The sequence below is a fragment of the Kogia breviceps genome, chromosome 4, assembly GCF_026419965.1.
Source record: "Kogia breviceps isolate mKogBre1 chromosome 4, mKogBre1 haplotype 1, whole genome shotgun sequence".
Lineage (NCBI taxonomy): Eukaryota > Metazoa > Chordata > Mammalia > Artiodactyla > Physeteridae > Kogia > Kogia breviceps.
In genome coordinates, this window is record NC_081313.1 from 94,972,562 (window position 1) to 94,985,691 (window position 13,130).

General features: G+C 36.3%; 1 protein-coding gene across 1 annotated transcript in view; it reads left to right on the plus strand.

Annotated features, from left to right (window-relative positions):
• The window catches only part of LVRN (laeverin), a 73,579-nt gene that overhangs the window by 22,380 nt on the left and 38,069 nt on the right, over positions 1-13,130 (plus strand). The window contains exons 4-6 of the mRNA XM_059061911.2: positions 849-975; positions 8,681-8,835; positions 10,292-10,405. Coding sequence (XP_058917894.1) covers positions 849-975; positions 8,681-8,835; positions 10,292-10,405 — 396 coding nt within the window. The remainder of the gene's footprint in view (positions 1-848; positions 976-8,680; positions 8,836-10,291; positions 10,406-13,130) is intronic.

A 13,130-nucleotide genomic window follows, 5' to 3' on the forward strand; every position in this document is an offset into this window, starting at 1 on the left:
CCTCCTCACTAACTTTCATTCTAGGGTTATAAGTTTCATACGTGTTTTTTAGCTAACACTAACAACTCCATTTAAAAGTGCTCAGGTGGCATTGGGGTTACCATGACTTCATATTAAAACACCAATGAATGTTAAAACAACATCACATTAGTCACCAAAGTCACACAAACAAGTTCAAATGTCCAAACGACAGCACGGTTGTGTTAAACTAACAAAACGTGGCAGGGATTTCTTTTCAGGTACTGACGAGGAAGTGTCATAAACAGAGAATATAATTCACTTGCTTCAACAACTGTAAAGTCATAAGACTTTTGAGGAACTTTTTAAAATTAAGGAAATTAACCTTATTTCAAATTTGGAAAATAAGATGGGACTATTCATGTTTTCTTTAACAAACCATTTTAAATTTGCATGATTCAAATTTGCTTAATATGTTTTATACTGTTTAACCCCTAATAACTGCCCAATTCTGGTTTGAATCATTGGAAATATGTTCTGAAAAGGGAAGCAAGGATCCAAGGGACCCTTTTACTCCAGCATAGAGTCGACGTTTTCTGTGGGGGTAGATACCATTCCCAGGATTATTTTTGAACTACAAAATTTTACGTGTTATTGCAAAAGAGTGAAATAACACACTTTCTGAGGAACCACTGTTCTCAACTTAGTGAATAGCTTAGTGAAAAGCTGGGCTTGTCTCATTGTGTGGACAACATTCAAACGTTTTATTATGCAGCTTCCTCTGAAAAGGTAAGTCTTTGGCTCCAGAGCATCAGGGAATTGGAGCAAGCAGGCTGCCACTTTCCAAAAATCACTACTGCTTTTCCTAATCACTGCTTGTTTCTGTTTAGATACGCATCTGGGCCCGGAAAGAAGCCATCGCAGCTGGAAATGCAGACTTTGCTTTGAACATCACAGGTCCCATCTTCTCTTTTCTGGAGGATTTATTTAATATTAGTTACCCTCTTCCAAAAACAGGTGAGGCATCTTCCCTTACAATGCATTTGATTTCCTATGATGGGGGCCCTGGGTTGAGATCAAAAGGTACCTAGACGGGCCTCCAAGGACCCATTGGCACTTTGCTATTTTTGCTGTCGGAGTTAGCCCCGCTGGCTTCCCATCATTATGTACTACACCTTCCTAAACACACAGGGGCCTGTCTGTTCTTTCTCTGCATCGTTCCATGCGACCAGTAAGTGCTCGGAGAACTCCTGGCTTTAGATCCCACCTGGGTGCTCACTGGCAACTTACATCCTCCAGACCCTGTCTTCTCTCTTGCATTCTGTCCTTTCCTCTCATAACATGAGTGTACAATGCAGTGTTATGCATCCTTTTAGCTGCTTGTGTGACTTACTCCAGTTCCCTTTAGTAAGGTTTTGTTGGTTTTTCAAAAAATATTCTTTAGCTGTGAGTCATTGGATTAGGACCTGGGGGTCCCATCTGTGAATTTTTATTGTATAAAATTGGGATCATGTGTGAACATAATATGATCCTCAAAGGAATATGTAAACATTTTATTTCTCATAGATCTGTATGGAATGTCCTTAAAATTATGTGAGCCACTCAGCTCAGAAAGTTGTTCCATGTTTTTTCTATCAAAATTAAGGGTATCATGTAAGTGTGTTTTGTTCCTCTGACAGGTTAGTTAGTTGAAGTCTTGGGGAAAAGTATGTTTGGCTTTTACTGGCATATAGTAGAAGGAAAGTGGGGAGTAAAAATTGGGGAGCTCAAGCATCTTGAACACTGGGAAGCCAGGGGCTCTGCAGCTCAAGCCTTCTGGCTGAGGAGGGATGGGGAGTGAAGGAATGGGGACTAGCCTTGGCCCCCCTCACGGATCCCAGAGGTGATACCCGTCATTTAGAAAGTTGGAGGCGGCAGGAATCTGGTCATGGAGACCAAGCTCTGGCACTTCTGTGGCTGGAAGAGCTCAGGATAACCCTTGTCTAGGCAAGCAAATTTCCATTTGTCTTTCTTTAGATAAGGAGAAGTCCAGAGTTATTCTTGATATCCTGTTCTGTCAAAGCATCTCCTCCATCCAATTGGTCACCTCCTTATTATCTCCACATCCATCCACTTCTTCCCATCCCCCTCATTCTCCCTAGTTTACATCACCAACAGCTTGACCACAACAGCTCTCATGTAGTTTCACCACCTTCGCTCTTGTCTCCTCCAATCCATCTTCCACACTGATGCCAGAGGGATTTTTCCAAAGCAAAATCTGATCATGTTACTGTCCTCTAAATCCTCTCTGTGGCTTCCCATTTGAAGATAAAGTCCAAATTCCACACCCTGTCTTTGTAACAGTGCATCTCTTGCCAACCTCTTGGGGCTTTCAACAGTTTCTCAGAGTAGGAGGGATGCTCTAACACCATCTCTATCCTCTCCTACACTTTCATCTTCCTCTCCTCTCCTTCAGGCTCTTGCACATGCAGTTTGCATATCCTGCCATACCTTTTACCCAACAGGTTGATTCTTATATTTCTCAACTCAGTGCCCCCTCCTCCGGGAAGTTTTCCCTGACTCCATCTCTCATGCTTCCACAGCATCCTGTGCGCCCCTGCATTCAAGCTCTTGACCTACTAGATCCTAATCATCTCCCCCAGTAGGTCGAGGGCAAGTTGCGGGTCAGGATCTGGACTGTCCTTTTTTAAGTACTCTCAGAGCCTATGACAGTGCTTCTCTCAGAATGGTAAACTTTTTTTTTTTTTTTTTTGGTGGAGACATAAATACATGCAATGAGTTCAGTAATTCCATATAAATTCTGGCTAGATTACCAACTCTTGGAAGTCAGGGTTATACTGACACTTTTTTTGTATCTTTCATAGCATCTCAGCCAATGTTGCTCTATGAGCACAAACGCAGGTGGTGCTTAGTCAAAACCGCATTTTGATAGATGATTAAAATAAGGAGTTTCTCTATTACTGGATCTTTAAGAGAAAGACAAACTAATGTTTCCTAATTACTTTAATTTTTGGTTGAGTCGTTTAAAAACAAAAACAAGAACAAACAAACACACAAAAAAAGCAAGAAAGCCAAACCTTCCCTATCAGCATTTCCCACATACACCTTACCCTTTACTCTCAGTGAGTTAGGTGAAAAGCCTTTTTATTTATTTCTTCCATGGTGTTCTTTTAGCTTACCTTCTTGTAGCTTGCTCAGTTGAATTCTAAGCCTCAGAATCTAAACCATGTGTATATATCTATTACATAGAATAACATGTTTTCTTTCTTTCTGCTTTTTTTATTTAAGTATAGTTGATTTACAGTGTTTCAGGTGTACACCAAAGTGATTCAGTTAGATACATATATATTCTTTTTCAGATTCTTTTCCATTATAGGTTATTATAAGATATTGAATATAGTTCCCTGTGCTATACAGTAGGTCCTTGTTCTACATCTATTTTATATATAGCAGTGTGTATCTGTTTATCCCAAATTCCTAATTTACCCCTTTCCCCCTTACCCCTTTGGTAACCATAAGTTTGTTTTCTGTCTGTGAGTATACTTCTGTTTTGTAAATAAGTTCATTTGTATCAATATTTTAGATTCCACATATATGACAGTTGTATTTCTCTGTCAGACTTACTTCACTTAGTATGACAATCTCTAGGTCCATCATATTGCTGCAAATGGCATTATTTCATTTTTTATGGATGAGTAATATTTCATTTTATATATATATATATACACACACACATACACACACACACACTCACACACACACATTCATCTATTGATGGACATTTAGGTTGTATCCATGTCTTGACTATTGTGAATAGTGCTGCTATGAACATTGGGGTGCATGTATCTTTTCAAATTAGAGTTTTCGTCTTTAAAACAACATTTTTTTCTGGTGTTGCTATCATTTTAATTCACTCTGTTTAAAGTCAGAAGTGGACTGAAATATCAAAATATTACAGAGATGATAGAGTTGGCTGTTTGGGTTGTTGTGAGTTTTGAAAGAAAAAGTGGCATCATGATGCTTTTAGGAATAAATATGGGCATTTGAGATTTGCAAACTTTTAAAATGGCAACTTCCCTTTTAAGTTTTTATTTTACTCTTAACTTGTAACTTTATCAGGCTAATGATATGTATTGTACATCCCAGCATGATCTGTATTTTTGTAGCAGTAAAACTCAAGTACAATATAAATCATAAAGCAATGAAATAATGACCATAATCAATTAGAAGCTACTGAGTAAATGAGAATCACCTATTACTTTCCTAGGTGCTCTGTGAATACAGAAGAAGTAGATGGCTGAGGCTCTGTTCAAGTAGCTCAGTTAGGGAGATAGCTTCTACATGTTAAAAGCAAATGCAACAAATTGCTAAGTATGAGATAACATACTGGCTAAAACAAAACTCTTAAAAGAAAAAAGGATTGATAACTGGTAATGGGAGTAGCCCAAATATATAAAGAACACCTACAAATAAATAAGAAAAATACAATAGAAAAAAACAAGTAAAAGAAATACAAATAGATGTTTTACAGAAAAGGAAACAGATGTGACTAATAAACTTATGGAATGATACTTAGCCTCATTAAGCAATCAGAGAAATGAATATCCAAGGCCACAGTGGGGCACTATTTCATACCACTCAGTTGTCAAAGAGTAGGCATTCTGACAAATGCCAATAGAAAGTGACATTGCTGAAGGCAGTATCAGTTGTTACAACTTTGAAACTTATTTGTTATTTTACAATGTTGATCATTAGAATACCTTAAAACTCAGTAATTCCATTGCTAGATATACCCCAAGAGGAATTTGAGCACATATGTGCCAGAAGACATGTGCAAGAATGTTCATAGCCACACTTTTCATACTAGCTCCAAACTGAAAGCAACCAAAGTGGTCACTGATAGGAGAATGGATAGATAAAGTGTGGTTCATTCACACAATGGGAAACTATCCAGCAATGAAAATGAAACACTCTTTCTAAAGTTTGAAAACAAAAGAAACTTAAACAATATAATATTTAGGCAATATTATATATCATATTACCAACTATATATATATATTCCCTTGGTTTTTCTTAAACAATGGAATGATAAACACCAAGTGCAGGATAGTGGTGAATCTCTGGAAGAATAAGCTAAAGGATGAGTTGAGAAGGAGCACAGAGGAAGATGTAACTCGGCTGTTCCCAAATGTTACCATGCATTGGAATCACTTGGAAGGCTGGTTAAACAACAGATTGCTGCTCCTGACCCCAGAGTTTCTGATTCAATAGGTCTGGGGTTGGTCCCAGAATTTTTATCTCTGATAAGCTCCCTGGTGGTGTTGATGCTGCCAGTCTGGAAATCAGAATACAAGTTATTAATAATAATCTAAATTACGCACAGGCAAGCAATCAAATCTGGCCCACCACCTATTTTTGTATGGTCCATGAGCTAAGGCTGGTTTTTACAGTTTAAAATGGTTGAAAAAAATCAAAGGAAGAATAATATTTTGTGATACATGAGAATTTTATATAAAATTCATATTTCAAGGTCCAGAAATAGTTTTATTGCACCACAACGTGGTCATTTGCTTACATAGTGTGTGTGGCTACTTTTGTGCTGGTATGCCTGAGCTAAATGTGTTACAGAAAACATATAGCCCACAAAGCTGAAACTATCTACTAATCTGGCCCTTTAGGGAAAAAATTTGCCAACCCCTGTTCTAAAGGGTAAGTGGTAGAGTCATGGGTTTTGTATTATTATTTTAAAATAATGAATTCATCATTAAAATAAAATAAAACAGGGTCATGTGTGAAGAAACAAGAATTTTGCTTACTCCAGTTGTATGTATCTGAAGTAAAGAAAAAACAATTTTTTAAAAGTAGTCATCAGGGTTGGTTAGAAATGGCTTCTTAAAGTTGGTTAGATTGGACCACAAGTATTGGTGGCATTCATAGACTGAGCAGAGGATTTCCTGGGATAGCAAACAGCTCCAGCAGAGAACGACTCAGTGGTTGTAGAGAACAAAAGGGATTGGCTTGAGCGGAGTAGAGCAGTCTTTTGTGAGGAAAGTGGGTGAGTTGCTGGGTAGGATGCGTGCAGGTGGAGGAAAGGATAGATAGAAGAATGGGAGACCTAGGCTGAGGCAACTAAATATACCCAAAGATAAAAGAGCATTACCTGGTGGAAGCTATGTATCCACTACCTGGATACGCTTTACTACGTACTGTCAACTTCAAACAAGTGTAAAGTAAACTTAAATTACTGAGCATAGCACAGCATAAAACATTTATTAGGTAAATGTAGCATGTTAGGAATGATATTCCTTACATTAGCAAAAGAAAATTTTAAGATTTGTTCTAGTTTTAGAAGTAATAATGATCACACTGTCGAAAATGTGGAAAGATAGGGAAAAGCACAAAAAAGAGAAGCAAAATCTCCTGTTTTGCTACCATGCAGAGATAATCATGGGTAACATTTTGGTGTATATATTTCTTTGTCTCAGTCTCCACCTTTCTTTGTATTTCCTTCTTTGTTTTTAACAAAAATGATACCATGGAATTGATACTATTCTTTGGGCTTTTTTTTTTTAAGTTAACAGTATATAGCAACATGATCCAGATAACTATTCTTTTTTATTGTCATTTTAAGACATAGGATGCCTACATATCAGTTTGACAGAATAATTTACTTAATCCTCAGTGGTTGAACATTTGGACTGATTTTACCTGTTTGGTGGCGGGTGCTGCTTTTAAAATACTAAAGAAAACATAAGGAAATGTTTACAAATATCCATGCTACTTGCCTTAGTAGAAATTCCAAAAGTGGAAAGGGTAGGAACATTTTTAAAGGTCATGAAGCATTCTGCTGGATTGCTCCAGAAAAATTGTACCAGTTCACACCCTTGCCAAAAAGCTATGTGTCAGTTTTCCTATACTTAATTATTAATTCTAGCCAATACTAATTATTAATCTTCTCATACATTTGAAAGATTAAGTTATATCATTGTTTTAATTTTTGTTTTTGATACAAATGAAGCTGAACATTTTAAATAAGATTTTTGGCTGTTTGAATTATTTCCTTCGTGAGTTGTTTACATTTTTATTTTTTCTTTTTGATTCGTCAGAGTTCTTTAAATATTGAAAAAATATTGTCTAGTTGTGATATATGCTGCAAATATTCTTCCCAGTCCATGTTTTTGCCTTTCAAATTTGTTTGTGCTGTTTTCTGGTGAACTAAAATATTTGATTTTAAATAGACTTTATTTTTTAGAGCAATTTTAGGTTTACAGAAAAATTGTGCCCAAAGTGTAGAGAGTCCTCATATACCTCCTCTCCCTCCCCTTGTCCCCAACCCCAGTTTCTCCTATTGTTAACGTCTTACATTGGTGTGGCTTTTTAAAAAATTACAATTGATGAACCTGTATTGATACATTTTTATTAACTAAAGTCCATAGTTTACATTAGAGTTCATTCTTTGTGTTGTTCAGTTATGTGACTTTTGACAAATGTATATAGTAATGACATGTCTCTACCATTACGGTATCATACAGATAGTTTCACTGTCATAAAAAATCCCCTGTGCTCTACCTATTCATTCTCCCTCTTTTCCCCAAGTCCCTGATAACTACTGATCTTTTCACTGTCTCTATAGTTTTGCCTTTTCCATACTGTTGTATACTAACTGGAATCATACCATGTGTGGCTTTTTCAGACTGGCTTCTTTCACTTAGTGACATGCATTTAAGCTTTCTCCATGTCTTTTCATAGCTTGATAGCTCATTTCTTTTTATCACTCTGTTGTATGGCTGTACTACAGTTTCTTTATCCTTTCACCTATTAAAAAACATCTTGATTGCTTCCAAGTTTTGGCAGTTATGAATAAGACTGCTGTAAATATTCATGTGCATGTTTCTGACATAAGTTTCTGACTCATTTGGGTAAATACCTAGGATCTCAATTGCTAGACTGTATGGTCAGCCTATGTTTAGCTTTACAGGAAACTGCCAAATTGTCTTCTGAAGTGGCTGTACCATTTTGTATTCCCACCAGCAATGAATGAAAGTTTTTGTTGTTCCACATCTTCTCCAGCGTTTGGTGTTTGGTTTTTTTTGCGGTATGCGGGCCTCTCACTGTTGTGGCCTCTCCCCCGTTGCGGGGCACAGGCTCCGGACGCGCAGGCTCAGCGGCCATGGCTTACGGGCCCAGCCGCTCCGCGGCATGTGGGATCTTCCCGGACCGGGGCACGAACCCGTGTCCCCTGCATTGGCAGGCGGACTCTGAACCACTGCGCCACCAGGGAAGCCCTGGTGTTTTGTTTTGAATTGGTGTGTCATGGCATCTCATTGTCATTTTAATTTGCAAATTCCTAAAGATGTACGATGTTGAGCATGTTTTCATCTGTTTATTTGCCATTTGTATATCTCTTTAGTGAAGTGTCTATTTAGATCTTTTGCTAATTTTGTAAAGTTATTTTCTTATTATTGAGTTTCAAGGATTCTTTGTATATTTTGAATACAGGTCCTTTATCAAAAGTATTTAATTTTCATATAGTCAAAACAGTTTATTTTCTGGCTCTGTCTTTGGTATGTCTTTAAAGCCTTCTTTCCCCTTAAATTATAAATATTCACTTGCATTTTTCTTTCAGTAATTTTATGATTTCATTTTGAGATGTTTGTATCTGGAAGTCTCAAATTTTGAGGAAGAGATGATTTCATTTTTCCGTCCATTTAAATCCACTTAGATATAATTGCTTTGCCTACTTTTGACAACCGTGCAATGGAAAACTGGGGACTGTTGATGTTTGATGAGTCATTATTGTTGCTGCAACCAAATGATAAACTAACAGAAAAAAAGACTGTGATCTCCTATATTGTCTCCCACGAGATTGGACATCAGGCATGTGGTAAAACGTTCTTTCTTATTTCACATGAAAATATTCTCCAGCTGCTGTACCAAAAGTAGCGACCCCCCCCAAACCCTGCTCTACACCAAATTTTAAAAATTATTTGAAAAGTGGGTCGCTGAAAGAAAACAAGGAAGGATCTGTGTAATCAGATCCTGGGTGGATTTGAACTATTCGTGATAAATCACAGTGATGAGAACTTAAGGAACATTCGCAGGTCATATATTTATATCCGAAGAGTAACTGTGTTCCACAAAGTTCTCTTCAGGAAAAGTAAGCCAAGCAGAGCTATGATTATTTTCTTTCCATTCCATCTTAAAATAGAGATGATATTCAAAAAAGTCACTGGAAGATATCCACATTTCATTAGCAGATTGTTACAAACTTTTTTTTTTGAAAGAAGTTACAAGTTAAAGGATTATAGTCAATATACTAGTGTCAGTGAGGTGAGCAGTAATTAATTCTTGAGCTGCATCCCCAAAGGTGATGTAGACAGGATTTATTTCATTAGATCTATATGCTTTTATGCTGTGATGTTAGAAGTTTAGTTATTTGATTTGATGGAGATTCTCACATCTGCATTTTGACCTTTATAAATCAAGTTCGTCAAGAAGGAAGTCATCTAAACTATGAAATTGTTATCTTTTTGTTATATGGACTCCTAAGAAGTTTTGGACAAGAGTGATTTACTGGGATTGAATAACACCCTGTTACACAGTCAACACATACTTTCACAAGTTTTGATGAGTCACCCAAAGTGTCATTTTTTATTATAGCCTAAATGACACAGCCTAAATTGGAATACAGGCTGCTATTAGTACATCACAGCTGTTATATAAGAATTTGGTTAAATACCAGGGTGTGAATTTGTTGGTTTTGGAAATTATTGTATTTTTCTTTCCTGATTCTATTTATCATCTGTTTGACACTTTCTTTTTGTTAAGCTCAAATAGAAAATAATTATAGCTGTACCACTTTGCAGAACATATGAATACTTGAGTGATTTTTACACGGTGCAGATCAAATCATGTCCTGAAAACACAATCACTGCTTACAGCAAGATCCTAATGTAGTATCTTTAGAGTGTAAGATTCTGTAATTAGTAGGTGCTAAGTAAACTTTCAGGACTTCTGCTTTAACTTAACTTTGGGGCAAAGTGGACAATTTAAGAACTGCTACTGTAACTTACCTTAATTTTTAACATCACAATTTTAAAACAAAAATTGCTTTCAATCATTGGATGTGAAATGATTATTTTAGAAGAAATGCATGACTAACATCTCTTCATGTTTAAAACAACAACATCATTTTGGAGTCCTGTTTTCAAGTTTATCATTGATAGCAAAACACATTTAATTTTGTCTTTGACCTTACATTTATTTCACATGCAATTACAATAAATATTACTTAAATTGAATTTAAGAATTTTTCTTTTCCCAACTCCAAAAGTGGTTTGGAAACTTGGTTACCATGAATTGGTGGAACAATATCTGGCTCAATGAAGGTTTTGCATCTTATTTTGAGTTTGGAGTAATTAACTACTTCAATCCTAAACTCCCAAGGGTAAGTATTTTGTTAAGTTAATTATAATTTTTTTCCCTTAATTATAAAAGTAATGCATGTTTATTGTTGAAAGTGTGTAAAATACAGAAAAATATAAGGAATATTAAATTATCTGTAATACCAGAGATGATCAATTTTATCTTTTTGGTATGTTTTCTTTTTCCAGACTTTTATTATTATAAATATTCCTAAAAGAGAATTACACAGAAATGTGTAATACCCTTTCTACTTCATACTATATCAAGAGCATTTTCACAAATCATTAAATCATTTTTGAAAACAAGATTTTTAAGGGTTGCCTAATATTTTATCATATCACCTTATAAGGTGTATATATGTAATATTTCCCTATTATTAGATTTTAGGTTATTTTCATTTATTTCTACCTAGACTAAATTTTAAAGCACTTGTAATCAGTAGTCTATGGCTTGAATGATAAGAATATTAAACATTATATATTATGTTACATATAATATAGCTGATATTACATATAATACTAAGAGCTGATATTGTATCTATTATAGCTGATATTCTTTTGCTGTTTTGAGTAAATAGTAATATGGAAAAATAAACTTATGGATATGCAAATCTGATTATTTCAACTGTAAGTTATGTTTCTAATATTTTATTTAGAGTTATTAGGTAGTGCTTTCAGAATGGCATGATAAAGCCAAATTGATTTTATTTGATTTAGGTGTTTAAATGTTTAGATTTAATACCATCTTTTGACACAGACCTCACTTTTTCACTCCAAGCCGGGGGTCCCTTCTCCCCCTCTGTTCCTGCCTCCTGCCATCCCTCTGTTGCTCAGAGCTGCTCTTGGCTGGCCTCTCTCTCATCTCCCCTCCCAAGTGTTTCCAAGGCTCAATTTTTGGCCTCTTTCCTCCCTTCCCTACCCTGGCTCATTCAGAGTATATTGACATTTGAAATGCTGATCTCCACTGGCCAGATCTTCTTTACAGGCTAAATTTATTCACTTTGAAGGAGAGTCTAAGATTGTGTTCTTTCTATTATATTGGTTGTAAATTGTCCCTCTTATGAAAGGAGGGAGATGGTAGGTAGATATTTGGTTTTGGTTGATTGAAAAGTTGGCAGAATAAAAAGTTGACAGACCTGTCTTGGCACCACAGAAACTTAAAAAAAAAAAAAATCCTTTTTTACCTGTTTGTGAAATTGTAGTTTCTGGGAAGCACCGATGTAGCAGCCTCTTACTGCCCCAGTACCATGCCACCCACTCTGCCCTTTGCAAACATCCTATAAAATGCCCACCATCACATAGTCCAGCCATTCTGCAGTACCTCTGCTCTTCCTCCCCTGGATTGGACATCATTATATAGATCAGCAGAATGAAGTATTGAAAAGTTAATTGACTCGCCCAAGGTCATTTGCTTGATTGAGGCAGAACTGTGATTACATTCCAGTTATCTGGGTCTAGTCTGAAGATGAGGATAATGATGATAATAACAATAATACCATTCACTGAGTACTTAGGATTTATCTGCCTGGTAGTGTAAATTCTATACATATATCATCTTACTCAATCTTCAAAATAATCATATGAATATAATTGTTATTTTTTTCTATTTTCTATTGAGGAAACTGAGGCATAGAAGCATTAGGTAAGTTGTTCAAAGTCACAGTTATTAAAGGTCAGAGATGAGAGTCACTTCCAGGTTTCTCTAACTGCAAAGTCCATGCCTTTAACCACTGTGATCTGCAGAGAAAACACCTGGGAGTGTTCTCGTTCTCAAGGAGTTTATGGTGTGTGTGTGTATGTTCATTCTATGACTCTTTTCATATACATAAACTTTATGCACATACAGCAAATCTCAGTTGTCTACAATAGTCCTTTCCATATACTCTATACCTACAAAATTATTTATATCTCTCTTTTATAAAGTAGCATCTACACATGGGTAGTGTCATCTATAACTGTTTTTGAAAGCATTTGGTTGTATTCCAAATTAACTCTGTGCTGAGAGTCAATATGGAAAGAAATTGCATTCCCATAAAACAATTAGATTGGACTTCCCTGGTGGCACAGTGGTTGAGAGTCTGCCTGCCGATGCAGGGGACACGGGTTCATGCCCCGATCTGGGAAGATCCCACATGGCGCCGAGTGGCTGGGCCCGTGAGCCATGGCCACTGAGCCTGCGCGTCCAGAGCCTGTGCTCCACAACAGGAGAGACCACAACAGTGAGAGGCCTGTGTACTGCTAAAAACAACAACGACAACAACAATTAGATTCACCCTGTATGTCCTTAATTGAATAGACTATACTATCAACATCAATCAGTTGCCTCTTAATGCAACTAAAATGGCTAAGATATTACCATATCTGGAAACAGTGATGAAAACATATTACTAATGTTTTTGAAGCTAAGATGGTAAGATTATCCTCTCTTTTACCATTTAGTTATATCTTTTTATCATTGATTCTATTTTTGTTTTATTTTAGTTTTTTATACAGCACATTCTTATTAGTTATCCATTTTATACTTATTAGTGTATATATGTCAATCCCAATCTCCCAATTCATCACACCACCACCTCCACCCCTCTGCTTTTCCCCCTGGGTGTCCATACGTTTGTTCTCTGCATTTCTGTCTCAGTTTCTGCCCTGCAAATGGGTTCATCTGTACCATTTTTCTAGGTTCCACATATATAGGTTATATACGTTAATATATGATATTTGTTTTTCTCTTTCTGACTTACTTCACGCTCT